This window comes from Silurus aristotelis, assembly GCF_946808225.1.
Source record: "Silurus aristotelis genome assembly, chromosome: 15".
Taxonomy (NCBI): domain Eukaryota; kingdom Metazoa; phylum Chordata; class Actinopteri; order Siluriformes; family Siluridae; genus Silurus; species Silurus aristotelis.
This window is the reverse complement of record NC_139588.1, coordinates 3391417-3410215: the sequence shown is the minus strand read 5'-3', so window position 1 is coordinate 3410215 and position 18799 is coordinate 3391417. Positions and strand designations below refer to the sequence as shown.

The 18799-nt window shown below is 36.1% G+C and overlaps 1 protein-coding gene and 2 long non-coding RNA genes across 27 annotated transcripts in view; 1 reads left to right on the top strand and 2 right to left on the bottom strand.

Moving 5' to 3' along the window:
• Nucleotides 1-18799, bottom strand: part of LOC310738044 (uncharacterized protein) — a 387632-nt gene that overhangs the window by 156338 nt on the left and 212495 nt on the right. For 22 of the 25 annotated variants that reach the window (XM_083562878.1, XM_083562879.1, XM_083562880.1 and 19 more), the window contains 2 exons: nucleotides 13289-13462; nucleotides 6136-6309 (listed from right to left, as the gene is read on the bottom strand). In XM_083562878.1, the coding sequence (XP_083419004.1) occupies nucleotides 6136-6309; nucleotides 13289-13462 (348 nt within the window). The remainder of the gene's footprint in view (nucleotides 1-6135; nucleotides 6310-13288; nucleotides 13463-18799) is intronic. The other 3 variants (XM_083562868.1, XM_083562873.1, XM_083562877.1) reach the window with 1 other exon arrangement.
• Nucleotides 6634-7053, bottom strand: LOC310738338. The gene is made up of 2 exons (XR_014537055.1): nucleotides 6899-7053; nucleotides 6634-6845 (listed from the first exon to the last, which is right to left on the bottom strand). It is a non-coding gene; the product is annotated as an uncharacterized lncRNA (long non-coding RNA).
• LOC310738310 lies at nucleotides 14795-16665 on the top strand. The gene is made up of 3 exons (XR_014537028.1): nucleotides 14795-15071; nucleotides 15235-15768; nucleotides 16380-16665. It is a non-coding gene; the product is annotated as an uncharacterized lncRNA (long non-coding RNA).

Here is an 18799-nt window from a genome sequence, read left to right as displayed (position 1 = left end):
TAGTAAATAACGCTAATGTAGTAAATAACGCTGATGTAGTAAATAACACTGATGTAGTAAATAACGCTGATGTAGTAAAGAATGTAGTAAATAACACTGATGTAGTAAATAACACTAATGTAGTAAATAACACTGATGTAGTAAATAACGCTAATGTAGTAAATAACGCTAATGTAGTAAATAACGCTAATGTAGTAAATAACGCTGATGTAGTAAATAACACTGATGTAGTAAATAACGCTGATGTAGTAAATAACGCTGATGTAGTAAATAACACTAATGTAGTAAATAACATTAATGTAGTAAATAACGCTAATGTAGTAAATATTGTAGTAAATAACACTGATGTAGTAAATAACACTAATGTAGTAAATAACGCTAATGTAGTAAATAACACTGATGTAGTAAATAACACTAATGTAGTAAATAATGTAGTAAATAACACTGATGTAGTAAATAACACTAATGTAGTAAATAATGTAGTAAATAACACTGATGTAGTAAATAACGCTAATGTAGTAAATAATGTAGTAAATAACACTAATGTAGTAAATAACACTGATGTAGTAAATAACGCTAATGTAGTAAATAACACTAATGTAGTAAATAACACTGATGTGGTAAATAACACTGATGTAGTAAATAACACTGATGTAGTAAATAACGCTGATGTAGTAAATAACACTGATGTAGTAAATAACACTGATGTAGTAAATAACGCTAATGTAGTAAATAACGCTAATGTAGTAAATAACTCTAATGTAGTAAATAACGCTGATGTAGTAAATAACTCTAATGTAGTAAATAACTCTAATGTAGTAAATAACTCTAATGTAGTAAATAACGCTGATGTAGTAAATAACACTAATGTAGTAAATAACACTGATGTAGTAAATAACGCTAATGTAGTAAATAACTCTAATGTAGTAAATAACGCTGATGTAGTAAATAACTCTAATGTAGTAAATAACGCTGATGTAGTAAATAAAACTAATGTAGTAAATAACGCTGATGTAGTAAATAACGCTGATGTATTAAATAACGCTGATGTATTAAATAACGCTGATGTAGTAAATAATGTAGTAAATAACACTGATGTAGTAAATAACACTGATGTAGTAAATAACACTGATGTAGTAAATAACGCTGATGTAGTAAATAACTCTAATGTAGTAAATAACGCTAATGTAGTAAATAAAACTGATGTAGTAAATAACGCTGATGTAGTAAATAACGCTGATGTATTAAATAACGCTGATGTAGTAAATAACACTGATGTAGTAAATAACGTCAATGTAGTAAATAATGCTGATGTAGTAAATAACACTGATGTAGTAAATAACACTGATGTAGTAAATAACGTCAATGTAGTAAATAACGCTGATGTAGTAAATAACACTGATGTAGTAAATAACGCTAATGTAGTAAATAACACTAATGTATTAAATAACGCTAATGTAGTAAATAATGTAGTAAATAACACTGATGTAGTAAATAACACTAATGTAGTAAATAACTCTAATGTAGTAAATAATGTAGTAAATAACACTGATGTAGTAAATAACACTGATGTAGTAAATAACACTAATGTAGTAAATAATGTAGTAAATAACGCTAATGTAGTAAATAACACTAATGTAGTAAATAACATTAATGTAGTAAATAACACTGATGTAGTAAATAACACTAATGTAGTAAATAACACTAATGTAGTAAATAAAACTAATGTAGTAAATAACGCTAATGTAGTAAATAACACCAATGTAGTAAATAACGCTAATGTATTAAATAACGCTAATGTAGTAAATAATGTAGTAAATAACGCTGATGTAGTAAATAACATTAATGTAGTAAATAACGCTAATGTAGTAAATAAAACTAATGTAGTAAATAACGCTAATGTGCTAAATAACACCAATGTAGTAAATAATGTAGTAAATAACACTGATGTAGTAAATAACGCTAATGAATTAAATAACGCTAATGTAGTAAATAATGTAGTAAATAACACTGATGTAGTAAATAATGTAGTAAATAACACTAATGTAGTAAATAATGTAGTAAATAACACTAATGTAGTAAATAATGTAGTAAATAACACTGATGTAGTAAATAACACTAATGTAGTAAATAATGTAGTAAATAACACTGATGTAGTAAATAACGCTAATGTAGTAAATAATGTAGTAAATAACACTAATGTAGTAAATAACACTAATGTAGTAAATAATGTAGTAAATAACACTGATGTAGTAAATAACGCTAATGTAGTAAATAATGTAGTAAATAACACTGATGTAGTAAATAACACTGATGTAGTAAATAACGCTAATGTAGTAAATAACACTAATGTAGTAAATAACACTAATGTAGTAAATAACACTGATGTAGTAAATAACGCTAATGTAGTAAATAATGTAGTAAATAACACTAATGTAGTAAATAACACTGATGTAGTAAATAACGCTAATGTAGTAAATAACACTAATGTAGTAAATAACACTAATGTAGTAAATAACACTGATGTAGTAAATAACACTAATGTAGTAAATAACGCTGATGTAGTAAATAACACTGATGTAGTAAATAACACTGATGTAGTAAATAATGTAGTAAATAACACTGATGTAGTAAATAACACTGATGTAGTAAATAATGTAGTAAATAACGCTAATGTAGTAAATAACAATAATGTATTAAATAATGTAGTAAATAACGCTAATGAAGTAAATAACACTAATGTAGTAAATAACATTAATGTAGTAAATAACACTGATGTAGTAAATAACACTAATGTAGTAAATAAAACTAATGTAGTAAATAACGCTAATGTAGTAAATAACACCAATGTAGTAAATAACACTAATGTAGTAAATAATGTAGTAAATAACGCTAATGTAGTAAATAACACTGATGTAGTAAATAACACTGATGTAGTAAATAACACTAATGTAGTAAATAACACTAATGTAGTAAATAACTAATGTAGTAAATAACGCTGATGTAGTAAATAACTCTAATGTAGTAAATAACGCTGATGTAGTAAATAACGCTGATGTAGTAAATAACACTGATGTAGTAAATAACACTGATGTAGTAATAACGTCAATGTAGTAAATAACGCTGATGTAGTAAATAACACTGATGTAGTAAATAACGCTAATGTAGTAAATACCACTAATGTAGTAAATAACGCTAATGTATTAAATAACGCTAATGTAGTAAATAATGTAGTAAATAACACTGATGTAGTAAATAACACTAATGTAGTAAATAACTCTAATGTAGTAAATAATGTAGTAAATAACACTGATGTAGTAAATAACACTAATGTAGTAAATAATGTAGTAAATAACGCTAATGTAGTAAATAACACTAATGTAGTAAATAACATTAATGTAGTAAATAACACTGATGTAGTAAATAACACTAATGTAGTAAATAAAACTAATGTAGTAAATAACGCTAATGTAGTAAATAACACCAATGTAGTAAATAACGCTAATGTATTAAATAACGCTAATGTAGTAAATAATGTAGTAAATAACGCTGATGTAGTAAATAACATTAATGTAGTAAATAACGCTAATGTAGTAAATAAAACTAATGTAGTAAATAACGCTAATGTGCTAAATAACACCAATGTAGTAAATAATGTAGTAAATAACACTGATGTAGTAAATAACGCTAATGAATTAAATAACGCTAATGTAGTAAATAATGTAGTAAATAACACTGATGTAGTAAATAATGTAGTAAATAACACTAATGTAGTAAATAATGTAGTAAATAACACTAATGTAGTAAATAACACTGATGTAGTAAATAATGTAGTAAATAACACTAATGTAGTAAATAATGTAGTAAATAACACTGATGTAGTAAATAACACTAATGTAGTAAATAATGTAGTAAATAACACTGATGTAGTAAATAACGCTAATGTAGTAAATAATGTAGTAAATAACACTAATGTAGTAAATAACACTAATGTAGTAAATAATGTAGTAAATAACACTGATGTAGTAAATAACGCTAATGTAGTAAATAATGTAGTAAATAACACTAATGTAGTAAATAACACTAATGTAGTAAATAATGTAGTAAATAACACTGATGTAGTAAATAACGCTAATGTAGTAAATATTGTAGTAAATAACACTAATGTAGTAAATAACACTAATGTAGTAAATAATGTAGTAAATAACACTAATGTAGTAAATAATGTAGTAAATAACACTGATGTAGTAAATAACGCTAATGTAGTAAATAACACTAATGTAGTAAATAACATAAATGTAGTAAATAACACTGATGTAGTAAATAACGCTAATGTAGTAAATAACACTAATGTATTAAATAACACTAATGTAGTAAATAACGCTGATGTAGTAAATAACATTAATGTAGTAAATAACACTGATGTAGTAAATAACGCTAATGTAGTAAATAACACTAATGTAGTAAATAACACTGATGTAGTAAATAACGCTAATGTAGTAAATAATGTAGTAAATAACACTAATGTAGTAAATAACACTAATGTAGTAAATAATGTAGTAAATAACACTAATGTAGTAAATAATGTAGTAAATAACACTGATGTAGTAAATAACGCTAATGTAGTAAATAACACTAATGTAGTAAATAACATTAATGTAGTAAATAACACTGATGTAGTAAATAACGCTAATGTAGTAACTAACACTAATGTATTAAATAACACTAATGTAGTAAATAACGCTGATGTAGTGAATAACGCTGATGTAGTAAATAACGCTGATGTAGTAAATAACATTAATGTAGTAAATAACACTGATGTAGTAAATAACGCTAATGTAGTAAATAACACTAATGTAGTAAATAACACTGATGTAGTAAATAACATTAATGTAGTAAATAACACTGATGTAGTAAATAACGCTAATGTAGTAAATAACACTAATGTATTAAATAACACTAATGTAGTAAATAACGCTGATGTAGTAAATAATGTAGTAAATAACACTGATGTAGTAAATAACGCTAATGTAGTAAATAACACTAATGTAGTAAATAACACTGATGTAGTAAATAACGCTAATGTAGTAAATAACATTAATGTAGTAAATAACGCTAATGTAGTAAATAATGTAGTAAATAACACTGATGTAGTAAATAACACTAATGTAGTAAATAACACTGATGTAGTAAATAACACTAATGTAGTAAATAACACTGATGTGGTAAATAACGCTGATGTAGTAAATAACGCTGATGTAGTAAATAACACTGATGTAGTAAATAACACTGATGTAGTAAATAACACTGATGTGGTAAATAACGCTGATGTAGTAAATAACATTAATGTAGTAAATAATGTAGTAAATAATGTAGTAAATAACACTGATGTAGTAAATAACACTAATGTAGTAAATAACACTGATGTAGTAAATAACACTGATGTGGTAAATAACGCTAATGTAGTAAATAACGCTGATGTAGTAAATAACGCTGATGTAGTAAATGAAACTAATGTAGTAAATAACGCTGATGTAGTAAATAACTCTAATGTAGTAAATAACGATGATGTAGTAAATAACACTAATGTAGTAAATAACGCTAATGTAGTAAATAACACTGATGTAGTAAATGACACTAATGTAGTAAATAACACTGATGTAGTAAATAACGCTGATGTAGTAAATGAAACTAATGTAGTAAATAACACTGATGTAGTAAATAACACTAATGTAGTAAATAACGCTGATGTAGTAAATAACGCTGATGTAGTAAATGAAACTAATGTAGTAAATAACGCTGATGTAGTAAATAACTCTAATGTAGTAAATAACGATGATGTAGTAAATAACACTAATGTAGTAAATAACGCTAATGTAGTAAATAACACTGATGTAGTAAATGACACTAATGTAGTAAATAACACTAATGTAGTAAATAACACTGATGTAGTAAATAACGCTGATGTAGTAAATAACACTGATGTAGTAAATGACACTAATGTAGTAAATAACTAATGTAGTAAATAACTCTGATGTAGTAAATAACACTGATGTAGTAAATAACACTGATGTAGTAAATAACACTAATCATTACATCAGTTTCAGTGTTTATATAAAACAGATTCTTACTCACTTCAGTGTCTGTAGTTTGTAACATTCATCATTCTTCAGATCAGAGAGACACTTCACTCCTGAGTCTCCTACTTTATTCCCAGACAGATTCAGTTCTCTCAGGTGTGAGGGGTTTGATCTCAGAGCTGAAGCGAGAGCAGCACAGCCTTCATCTGATACTCCACAATCACACAACCTGCAGATACACAATGACACACTTCACTCTCTCAGTTTCTACACATTACACATCCTGTGTGTCCTTTCCACTAGAAAGAGAGAGAGAGCGAGAGAGAGAGAGAGGGGGGGGGGGAGAGAGAGGGGGGGGGGGGGAGAGAGAGAGAGGGGGGGGGAGAGAGAGAGAGAGAGAGAGGGGGGGGGTGAGGAAGAGAGAGAGAGAGAGAGAGAGAGAGAGGGAGATGGAGGGAGGGAGGGAGGGAGGGAGAGGGAGGGAGGGAGGGAGGGAGGGAGGGAGGGAGAGGGAGGGAGGGAGGGAGGGAGGGAGAGAGGAATGGAGGAGAGATTTGAATTTTAGGTCTCTTTATTGCTAAAAGGTAAAAAAGATTTAGAAAAGTTGGCACATTTGATTGAATTGAAACTTTAAGTTACAGAAAGCCGTCATGATTAACATCACAAAAACATTTATTTATTCCCCATTTGCACTGAAGAGTTTCCATGTTCCTGAACATCTGCTGATGTACGAACTGGATTTTTACTCGTGTTTGTATTAAACCCCTAAAAACAGCATCAATTCAGTTCATCCTTTTCCATTTCACTTCCTTTTCTACACGATCATATGAACATTTCAATTCCCCAAATAAAAAGTTCAGTAGTAGCTGAGTATCTTTCCTGCTCTTTGTAGATTTGGGGCCATAAACAAAGTGTTTACATTTCCATGTGCGGCATCAAGCAGACGCCCGTGTCCAGAGCGACGTCCACAAGTGCTTTACTGGTGTTTGACTTGTTTGCCGCGAGTTACGTGTTTGTATCTCTCTCGGCGTCTTTCAAACAAACTTTGCTATCTATCCATCCGTTTTTCCTCTTTTAATAATCCTTAATTGTTTTTGTCTTCCTGACTTGTGCCTGTAGTTAGTTAACTCGACTATAACTAGTGTTGTTTATATTTATTTTCTCTCACTCACATCTCTGTATAATAAATCTGTTCGTGACGATAAGCACTATGCCGGTTGTTTGTCTGCATTCGAGCACAGGTGAGGACTCGTTCGAGTTGCAAACGGTGGCGTTGGAGATGGAGGCATTGAAGAAACAGATTCGCGAGCTGCATGTAAAGCATGACCGGCTGCGAGAGCGGAAAGCGGCGCTGGAAACATCCCGGGCGGACGCGCACTTATCCCAGGTAAACTCCCGGGTTGAACCTAACGCTCCCAGCACATCAACTCCGCGTGCTTCTATGCCCAGGCCCAGCGCACCTACAACTCAGGCACCGGTGCAACATGGACCCTGGATGCGGCCGCGGCGGAAGAGACAAGCCAAGCCCCGATCGAGGACGTCTCCACCTCCACCACCGGCCTTCGAGATCTCGACCGAGAACCGCTTTGTCCCCCTCCGCGAGACGGAACGCGACACTGTTATTCTCGGAGATTCCATCGTCCGGCATGTCCGCGCTACCCGAGCTAAAGGTAAGGTGCACACTCGCTGTTTTCCTGGTGCTCGTGTTCTGGATGTCGCTGCGCAGGTACCCGCGATCCTGAACGAGAACTTCGGAGCGGTTGTTCTCCATGCCGGATCAAACGACACCAGGCTGCGGCAAACGGAGATCTTAAAGAGGGACTTCAGGATCCTGGTGGAGACGGTACGCAGCACATCACCCACAACGAGGATCATTGTGTCAGGACCTCTTCCCACTTACCAGCGAGGGGCTGAGAAGTTTAGTAGACTTTTAGCTCTAAATGAATGGTTACAGTCATGGTGTCGAGAACATAAACTTCTCTTTGTTAATAACTGGAACTGTTTCTGGGAGCGTCCTAGGTTCTTCCGCCCTGATGGCCTGCACCCCAGCAGAGTTGGAGCAGCAGTGCTATCAGATAACATCTCTAGGATACTACACACCATCTGACTGGTAAGACATCAAGAAATCTTCAACTATAAGAACACGCATACTACAGACCAAATAGTTACAAGTTCACACACAGCCCAGTTGATAGAAACCGTATCTATTCCTCGGGTAGTAAAACCAAGAATTACATACACAAGATCCAGAAATAATCTTATTGCAGTTAAAACTGAAAAATGCCAGATAAACAAACACAACAAAGTTCTAAAGTTCGGTCTTTTAAACATTAGATCACTTGCACCCAAAGCACTGATTGTAAATGAGATGATCACAGATAATAATCTCGATGCACTCTGTCTCACTGAGACCTGGATTAAACCAGGTGATTATATGGGTCTAAACGAGTCTACACCGTCAGGATATGTTTATAAGCATGAGCCCCGTCAGACTGGTCGTGGGGGGGGTGTAGGAACCATTTATAGTGCTTCTCTTAATGTTAGTCAGAGATTAGGATTCAGCTTTAAATCATTTGAAGTGCTCGTTCTTAAAATTGCACTTTCAGACATGCACAGAAAACTCGCTCTGGTCACCGTGTACAGACCCCCAGGACCCTACGCTGATTTTCTTCATGAGTTTGCTTGTTTTCTCTCAGACCTCTTGATCAGCTTTGATAAAGTGCTGCTTGTAGGAGATTTTAATATTCATGTAGATGATGAAAACGATGCCCTAGGATTATCATTTGTCGATTTACTAAACTCTTTTGGAGTTAAACAAAACGTCACCAGACCAACCCACCGTTTTAACCACACACTAGACTTAATAATATCCCACGGAGCAGACGTCACTGATATAGATATTTTACCCCAGAGTGATGACATCACAGACCATTATCTCCTACTGTACACACTACCGGTAGAGCAGATTAACCGTGTTTCACCACGGTATCGACTTGGTAGGACTATTATTCCAACCACTAAGGACAGATTCATAAATAACCTGCCTGATTTATCTCAGTTTCACATTAAACCCATAACTGCTGATCATCTTGATGAGATGGCGAACAACATAGACCTTATCCTCACTAGCACTTTAGACACTGTTGCCCCCATCCGGTTAAAAAAAGGTTCGAGAACAAGCACCTGCACCTTGGTATAATAGTCATACGCATGCCCTAAAGAGAACAGCACGTAATCTGGAGAGAAAATGGAGGAAAACTAAATTGGAGGTATTTAGAATTGCGTATAAAGACAGTATGCTTAGCTACAGACAGGCGCTAAAAGCTGCTAGAGCTAAACACCTGAGCAAACTCATAGAAAATAACAAAAACAACCCCAGGTTCCTTTTCAGTACAGTCGCTAAATTAACAACAAATCAGGGATCTGAAAAATGTGTTCCATCACAGTTTAGTAGTGAAGACTTTATGAATTTCTTCACTGAAAAAATAGATAACATTAGAAAAACAATTGTGGCAGTTCAACCTCTGACAGCATCTCCCGACACAATCGTACTTACAACCCCACAACTACACTGTTTTACATGTATAGGACAGGAAGAGCTGTATGATGCTATTATGAAAGCTAAATCAACAACATGTCAGTTAGATCCAATTCCCACTAAACTACTGAAGGAAGTGTTATATACAGCTGGTGAGCCTCTTCTCAATATTATTAACTCCTCACTATCGTTAGGTCATGTCCCTAAATCCCTCAAGTTAGCAGTTATTAAGCCCCTCATTAAAAAACCTAATCTGGATCCAAGCATGCTATCGAATTACAGACCAATTTCAAATCTCCCATTTATGTCTAAGATTTTAGAAAAGATTGTCGCTGCCCAGTTATGTAACCACTTGCAGGAGAACAATATCTTTGAAGAGTTTCAGTCAGGTTTTAGGCCCCATCATAGCACAGAAACTGCTCTAGTTAAAATCACTAACGACCTGTTTTTAGCTTCAGACCAAGGCTACATCTCCCTATTAGTTTTACTATATCTTAGTGCTGCGTTCGACACTATAGATCATGATCTTCTCCTCGATCGCTTACAGAATTACATCGGTATTCAGGGACAGGCATTAAGCTGGTTTAAATCCTACCTGTCCAATCGTTACCATTTCGTAGATTTAAATGGAGAGCTATCCAGGATAATGCTAGTAAATTATGGCGTGCCACAAGGGTCAGTTCTGGGACCCCTGCTTTTTACAATATACATGCTTCCATTAGGAAATATTATTAGAAGGCATGGAATTAGCTTTCATTGTTATGCTGATGATACCCAGCTATATATTTCATCCAAACCAGGCGATACAGCTCAATTAGCTCGCATAACTGAGTGTGTTGAAGAAATAAGAGATTGGATGACCCATAACTTTCTGCTATTAAATTCTGATAAAACGGAGATTTTGCTCATCGGCCCAAAAAATAGTACACAGAAGCTCCAGCATCTCAGCCTGCATTTAGACGGTTGTTCTGTAACTACTAGTTCAACGGTAAAAGACCTGGGAGTTATTTTAGACAGCAACTTATCTTTCAAAAATCACATCAATCAAGTTACAAAAACAGCCTTCTTTCACCTTAGAAATATTTCTAAGCTAAGAAATATGTTATCTATATCTGATGCAGAGAAGCTCGTCCATGCGTTTATGACCTCTAGAATAGACTACTGTAATGCATTACTAGGTGGATGTCCTGCATCATTAATAAACAAGCTTCAGTTAGTTCAGAATGCCGCAGCAAGAGTTCTTACTAGGTCAAGAAAATACGATCATATAACCCCAATCTTATCGTCCCTACATTGGCTTCCTATTAAGGTTCAAATAGACTACAAACTACTGCTACTCACTTATAAAGCACTAAATGGTTTGGCTCCCATGTATCTCTTCAGTCTTTTAACACGCTACAATCCGCCACGCTCCCTGAGATCTCAAAACTCTGGGCTTCTAGTAGTTCCTAGAATAGCAAAGTCCACTAAAGGCGGTAGAGCATTTTCACATTTAGCTCCTAAACTCTGGAATAGTCTTCCTGACAGTGTTCGGGGTTCAGATACACTCTCCCAGTTTAAGTGCAGATTAAAAACATATCTTTTTAGCAAAGCCTACACATAACACACATCACACACATCACATCATAACCTTGTGCTCCAGAACATCTGATCACATGCACATTATCAACTTGTGCTGTTAATATCATGAACAGCAGCTACGCTAATTCCTCTCCACTGCTTCTCTTTCTCTCCCCATCCCGAGGCATCCTGAGGTTTGGCCAGCTCCAGTCACGTCCCACCTCGTGAAGATTATGGACCTATGGATGATCATGGAGAAGTAGATGCCGAGTGTTTAAAGGCCCTGGCATGGAGAAGCTGATGCTGGATCTATGATGATCACAAATTGTTCTGTATTGTTGAAAGATTTATGACCAAACTTTTGATGTCACCCATATGAGGATGGGTTCCCCTTTGAGTCTGGTTCCTCTCAAGGTTTCTTCCTCATATCATCTAAGGGAGTTTTTCCTTGCCACTGTCGCCACGGCTTGCTCATCAGGGACAAACGCACACCATTCACCTTCACTGTTGTTTTCTGTAAAGCTGCTTTGAGACAATGTCTGTTGTGAAAAGCGCTATACAAATAAACTTGACTTGACTTTAAGCCTCAATACACTTTACATGCACTTTCCCGATCTCCCACCACTGACTCATAGATTCAACACATTCAAACCTCTTCTTCTCTTTTTTCCATTCTTTCCAAAAGTGTTTGAAGTTTTCACAGAATGTTTTTTCCTGTAAAGTTTATGACTGAAATGCCAGTAGGAACTTCTGTGTTCTTGTTATTAGTGTGCACTCGACTGGGATTAGTTTATGGTCTGAAAGTGGTGTAGGGAGAAGATCAGAGTGTGTGACCGTGTTCCTCATGGGGTGTGTGATATGTAGAACATGTCTAAACCTGCTGCAGAAACCCGCCTGTGTGGAACTTCACCCACGTGTACTGACGTGTTCGTGGGTTGTTTTCTCTCCATCTGTCTGAGAAGTTCAGGGATTTAGTTCTTCCTCTTGCTGATTTAGCATGTGGTCTCCCCCCAGGATAATTAAGTCCCTCTACTGCTGTTTTCTTCTCTAACGTTCTCTAACTTAGAGAAAAGCTTCACCCTCTCTGACCCTGTGTTTGGAGCAGAAATATTTACAAACAAAACATTATAGTGGTTGATTTCAGCTCTCACTATGAGTCCACCTTATCCTGTGAGAAGATTTGTGCTGTAACATTAGGTGAGAACAGAAAGTCGACTCCAGCACTAATATTAGATCCATGACTCAAGATTTTTCCTCCTTTCCACCACAAGCCCCAATCCACCTCATTGCCCTCGTCACTATGTGTCTCCTGCAGGAAGATTATACTCAGTTTCTTTAAGCCTTTACTTTCTGAAGTATTTCTCTTTTTTTCTGTCCTTTATCTCATTTACGCTCAGGGATCCCACATGCTGAATCTCCATGAGAAAGAGAGAGAGATAATAGAGAGCTGATAGAGAGGAAAACACTTCCCTCACTTCCTTTACTGATCTTTTCACTCTCTTCTCTAACTTTACCACTCTCATTACTGACCATCAAACTCATCACTGACCATCACACACTCATCACTGACCATCACACACTCATCACTGACCATCACACACTCATCACTGACCAAGAGAGAGAAAATGAGAAACATGTAAAGTGAGATCTTTGAAATCTGAATGTGGAGTAAAAGAAGCTGTAGGTTCTTCAGCTCCAGACAGTAATTTCAGGTGTTAATCTACTGGAAATACAGATTTAATGCTGCAGGTTTAATTGGACTTTTGAGCTGCAATAAAAGTCACAACCGCTCAATTCTACACTGAGGCCTCGTCACATTTACATTTATATCCACACTTTTCTACATTTATTAGATATTAGAAACTAAAACAATACAAAAACCAATAAAAATACAAAAAGTCAATAAAAATATAAAATATATTTATTTTTATAAAAAAATAAAATTTCAATTAACACTAATTTTAACTAACAAACAAAAGTAAAAAATAAAACTATAAAGTTCCTCCACAGAACATTGATGCTGAACCTAAAAGCTCTGCTTCAGTCTCACTATTAGAGAATGTGTGTTACTGAGGAGCAGGTCATGTGACTCTCAGAGAGATGATCTTACCTCAGTTTCTCCAGTTTACAGTGAGGATTCTCCAGTACAGCAGAGAGAAACTTCACTCCTGAGTCTCCTACTTTATTCAGAGACAGATCTAGTACTCTCAGGTGTGAGGGGTTTGATCTCAGAGCTGAAGCGAGAGCAGCACAGCCTTCATCTGATACTCCACAATCATACAACCTGCAGATACACAATGACACACACTTCACTCTCTCAGTTTATACACATTACACATCCTGTGTGTTATGAAATGAGTGGTGTGGATGGATGGATGTGTGGATGGTGTGGATGGGTGGATGTGTGGATGGATGGGTGGATGAATGGATGGATGGGTAGATGGATGTGTGGATAAATGGATGGATGGATGGATGGATGATAGCAGAAATATAAACAATATATTGTGTAAATGAGAGAATTTAGATGAATAAACTGAATATTGAAACGTTTTTTTCAGTGACAAGAACAATCCTGTTTCTTTTATGCAGTGTGTGTGTGTGTGTGTGTGTGTGTGTGTGTGTGTGTGAGACAGAGATAGATTTCATACACCTTTATTATACATAAACATACAAACCAACTTAAGTAAAAAACAAATCAAAACATAAACCCAAACCTCAAATTAACAACATATCAAAAATTTATTCTCTATCAATCACAACTCCAAATCATTCATTAGTTGATAAAACTTCACTTCAACACTCACTCTAGCTTTAAAAAAAACTTTAAAAACAGTTACATCTTGATTTGGTCTGTTTTCAATTCTGTTTCTCCTTGTGACATATATTACAAGTTTTGCCTTACCAACAATAAAATTTATCAACTGCCATTTTATTCTCTGCTTTTGACAACATCTCAATCCTAAAATAAAAGCAGTAGGAGAGAAGTTTTCCTGAAATCTTAAAAATAAACCCTTCAACAAGACAAAGACTGATCCCAATCTGAAACATTCTGACAAAACACTTCTACAGCTCTTTTCCTTCAGCTAAACTCAGATCCATCTCTTTTAGACCTTCTATATACATCAGTGTGCTACACATACCTCTTAAATCAGGAGAAATGGTGATTTTGAGAAGGGGATCTTTTATATCTGGAATCAGACTTCCATCAGCAAAGTTTTGTAACATAATTAGTTCTTCTTCTGTTAATCTTTTTTTCCAGAGTTTTAAAATAAATTCAGTTTGGCGTGAGGACCTCTGACCTAAAATGGCGGCCAGTGCAAGATTATCACTTAAATGAGGCCCAGACACATCAATGAAGTTCCTTAACTTTACCATACCAGAGCCACAAAGTCTTAATGAAAGACCTGGCAAACACTCATATGATAAGAAAAAGTGAGATCCTTTAACCAAAGACTCCTCAAGCAACCAAAACAATGACACTGTTTTACAAAACCTGATCAAACTGAAAAGTCCCCACATTTTAAATCAAATCCAATCAAATCAAATTTTATTTTATTTTATTTATAGAGCACCTTACAGCAACCAAAAGGAGCACAAGGCAATTTCCAGTAAAAATAAAATAACAAATAGACAATAAAAATATAAGAAATATAAAAACATAAGAACATAATATATATGTAAAAAAGCAGTTGAATCAGGGCTACGTGTTAAAAGCTTGTATGAATAAATGAGTTTTCAACTGCGATTTAAAAATACTCAGCACAGTGATGGGTCGAATGTGAGATGGAAGTGCGTTCCACAGCTTTGGTCCCTGGACGGCAAATGACCGCCCTCCAAACTTTTTATATCTGTACTTAGGAGTGACCAGAGAGGTATGTCCAGAGAAGCGGAGAGTTCTGGCTGGTTGGTAGACCGTTATTAAATTGGGGAAGTACGGCGGGGCAAGACCATTGATGGCCTTGAAAACGAACAACAGGACCTTATACTCCACCCTATACCGCACCGGAAGCCAATGAAGCGAGCGGAGGACAGGGGTGATGTGTGAGCGTTTGAAAGTGTTAGAGAGAAGAGGTGCTGCTGCATTTTGCACCATTTGGAGCCAACTGAGAAGTGAATGATTAAGTCCAATGTAGAGAGCATTACAGTAGTCAATCCTCGAGCTGATGAAGGCATCTACAGCTTTTTCAAGGTCAGCTTGGGACAAAAATGATTTGACCTTGCTGAGGAGTCTTAGCTGGTAAAAGCTCGCCTTTACTACTGCACTGATCTGTTTATCGAATTGCATACTTTGGTCAAAAATAACACCCAGGTTACGCACGGTAGGTGCAAACTGAGGAGTTAGAGGACCACAACTCAGAGAACTGCTGGGTGAGTCCGGGCTAAACAGGATGTACTCAGTCTTTTCTTCATTCAGATGAAGGAAGTTCTGGGAAAGCCACTGTTTAATATCCTGAAGGCAATTATGGAGAGGGTCCAATGCAGAACTATCACTCAGAATCACAGGAAGATAAATCTGGAGGTCATCAGCATAGAAATGAAATTGAACTTTGTGATTGGAAATTAGTTGACCAAGTGGCAGCATATACAGTGGTACCTCGACATACGAGTTTAATTTGTTCCGTAACCTTGCTCGTATGTCAAATTGCTCGTATTTCAAAGCAAATTTCCCCATTGAAATTAATTGAAATGCCATTACTCCGTTTCAGCCCCCAAAATGCCACCCCAGTTGTTTTTGATACGTGTTTTTGAATAAGAAAAATTTATTTATAAATAACAAATATTGTATAAAAACATAATAAAAGAGAATGTAAAGATATAATAAGGTTTTATTCAGTGTATTTTCCTTGGAGATGAGACGACTTGAGCTAATGAAAACACCGGTGTGGTGTGTGTGTGTGTGTGTGTGTGTGTGTGTGTGTGTGTGTGAGAGAGTGTGAGAGAGTGTGCGGAGGCGGAGGGAAAACTAGTGTACACTACGTATCCCTAAACTTTAAAATTTGTACTTTTTCTTCTTTGCTTATCTTAATTTTCGTCACAATCTTCGCTTTCTGGCTTCGATTCACCATCTAGCAGCGGCGTCTCGAGCTCGTATCTCAAGTTTTTGCTCGCGTATCAAACCAAAAAATCGACCGAGAGACCGCTCGTATCTCAAAAAACTTGTATGTTAGGGCACTCGTATGTCGAGGTACCACTGTATAGAGAAAACAGAATAGGACCAAGAATAGATCCCTGAGGCACACCAGATGACAGAGGAGCAACCGATGAAGAATGATCGTTAAGCACCACTGAAAAAGTTCTGTTAGTGAGGTATGATGAGAACCAATTAAGCACCGCACCCTGCAGACCAACAACATGTTGAAGACGAGAGATGAGGATGGCATGATCCACGATGTCAAATGCAGTGGTCAGGTCCAGTAACACCAGAACCACAGAGCTTTTACCATCCAGGGCTCCAAGAATGTCATTGTGGACCCTCAATAACACTGATTCAGTGTTTCATGTCTTGACCTGAAACCAGACTGAAATGTATTACCAATGTCGTGCAGTTGAAGGTGAGACTGAAGCTGGGCCAAAACAAGATTCTCCATCAACTTAGACAGAAATGACAGGTTAGATATAGGGCAGAAGTTGGATAGTATGGAGGGATCAAGATTGGGTTTCTTGAGCAGCGGTCTAACAATAGCGTGTTTGAGAGCAGCGGGAACAGTACAAACGCTAAAACAGCTGTTTATGAAGGAGACAAGGATGAGACCTATGATGTCAACAGCCTCCTTCAAAATCCTGGCAGGAACAGCGTCTAGAGGGCAGGTGGTGGGCTTCAACTCGTGGACAGCTTTTTTGAGGTCCACCAAAAATAAATAGTCCATGATAAAAAAGAATTCAATTGTTTGTGATCTGTAAATACCAGAGTACTGTCAAGTCCAAGTCCATCGATCCTCTGAAATATGTTCTGAGCCACTTTCCTCCAATTCCCATTACTTCCCTTAATCTATTTGCCAGAGATTTAGAAAATATTTTCAGATCGGAGCACAACAGGCTCACTGGTCTTCAGTTCTTAATTTCCTGAAGGTCACCTTTCTTGGGTAGGAGAGTAATCACAGCTCTCCTACAGCTCAATGGTAAAAACCCCTCAGCTATGCTTTCATTGAGAACATCCAAGAGATCCTCACCCAACACCTCCCAAAAGGCTTTATAAAACTCAATTGGGAGCCCATAAAGTCCTGGAGCTTTTCCACTCTCCATAATCTGCAATGCCTTTCATAGCTCTTGTGAACACAAAGGCTTCTCCAGTGCCTCCTTTGACTTTTTTGGAAGCTTCGGTAAACCTTGATAAAAACTGGCAGACATTTCCTCATCATCTTTATATTCACTCCCATACAGATCCTTCTAGAACCTTCCAGCTCTTTGTTTTATTTCAGACAGCACTGTAAGCTCCTGCCTGTTCTCTGATCACAATGACTGAATGTAGCTACTCTGGCCATTCTTTCTTTCCAAATGAAAAAAGAATTTAGATGGGGCATCCATTTGTGTTACATTTTGGTAGCGTGACCTGACCAATGCACCTTTTGCCTTCACGCCTAACAGGTCAGCAAGAAACATCCTTTTGGACTTGAGAACATCAACACTATTTTGTTCTCCAGTAGACTCCAAAACTGACATTGAAAGTATACTGTTGACATAATAACTTAATTATTAGACATTAAAATGCCAATAGGAACTCTTTACCTAATATTTGATATAAACACTTTACAGATACAATATCATGATCAGAAACCCCAGAAGGACTAATTACACAGCTCTTCACAATATTAAAATGATGTTTAAAACAGTAGAGTCGATCTAATCTAGCCAAAGAAATACAATTCTCTCGAGTGTGCAGCCATGTACATTGTTTATCATTGTTGCTTAAACGTCTCCATATATCACACAGTTTATGGGTTTTAATCAAAGTGCGCATGGCACGGCTGGAAGCTACATGGGGCTCAGCGTGATTCCGATCTAATACACAATTCTCAGTACAATTAAAATCACCACCTAAAAACACATTCATCTGAATTACAACTCTGCAAAATTCCATTAAGATCATTAAGAAAACAAACTCTCATTAGCATTATAAGGAGCATATACCGTATTTTCCGGACTATAAGCCGCTACTTTTTTCCCACGCTTTGAACCCCGCGGCTTAAACAATGAAGCGGCTAATTTATGGATTTTCCTGGGTTTTTCCCGGTTTCACAAACTTCAAGCCAAATAACAGAGCCCCATAACATTAGACCAATTGTCAGGCCGGCGAACATAACGCGGAAGCGGAAGTAACTCAATCATAGTTTATTTAAACAGTTCAACCAAAAAACACTCACATAAGCCGAGGAGAGAAACAAACAAAGAATATCCGCTCTGGACAAGTAATCCACAACGAAAGTAAAGTCCGGAAACGAAAGTAAACGTCCAACGGCAAAGAGTAATACTCTCGGGGACGGTGTCAGTAGACAGAACCAGTGGAAAAGGCTGGCGGTGCGGAATCCAGGCGATCACCAGCATGACCTTCAAGAACCGACAGCCTGTGACTCGAGAACGTGAGTTTATATAGTCTATTCCTTAACGAGTCACAGCTGTCGAG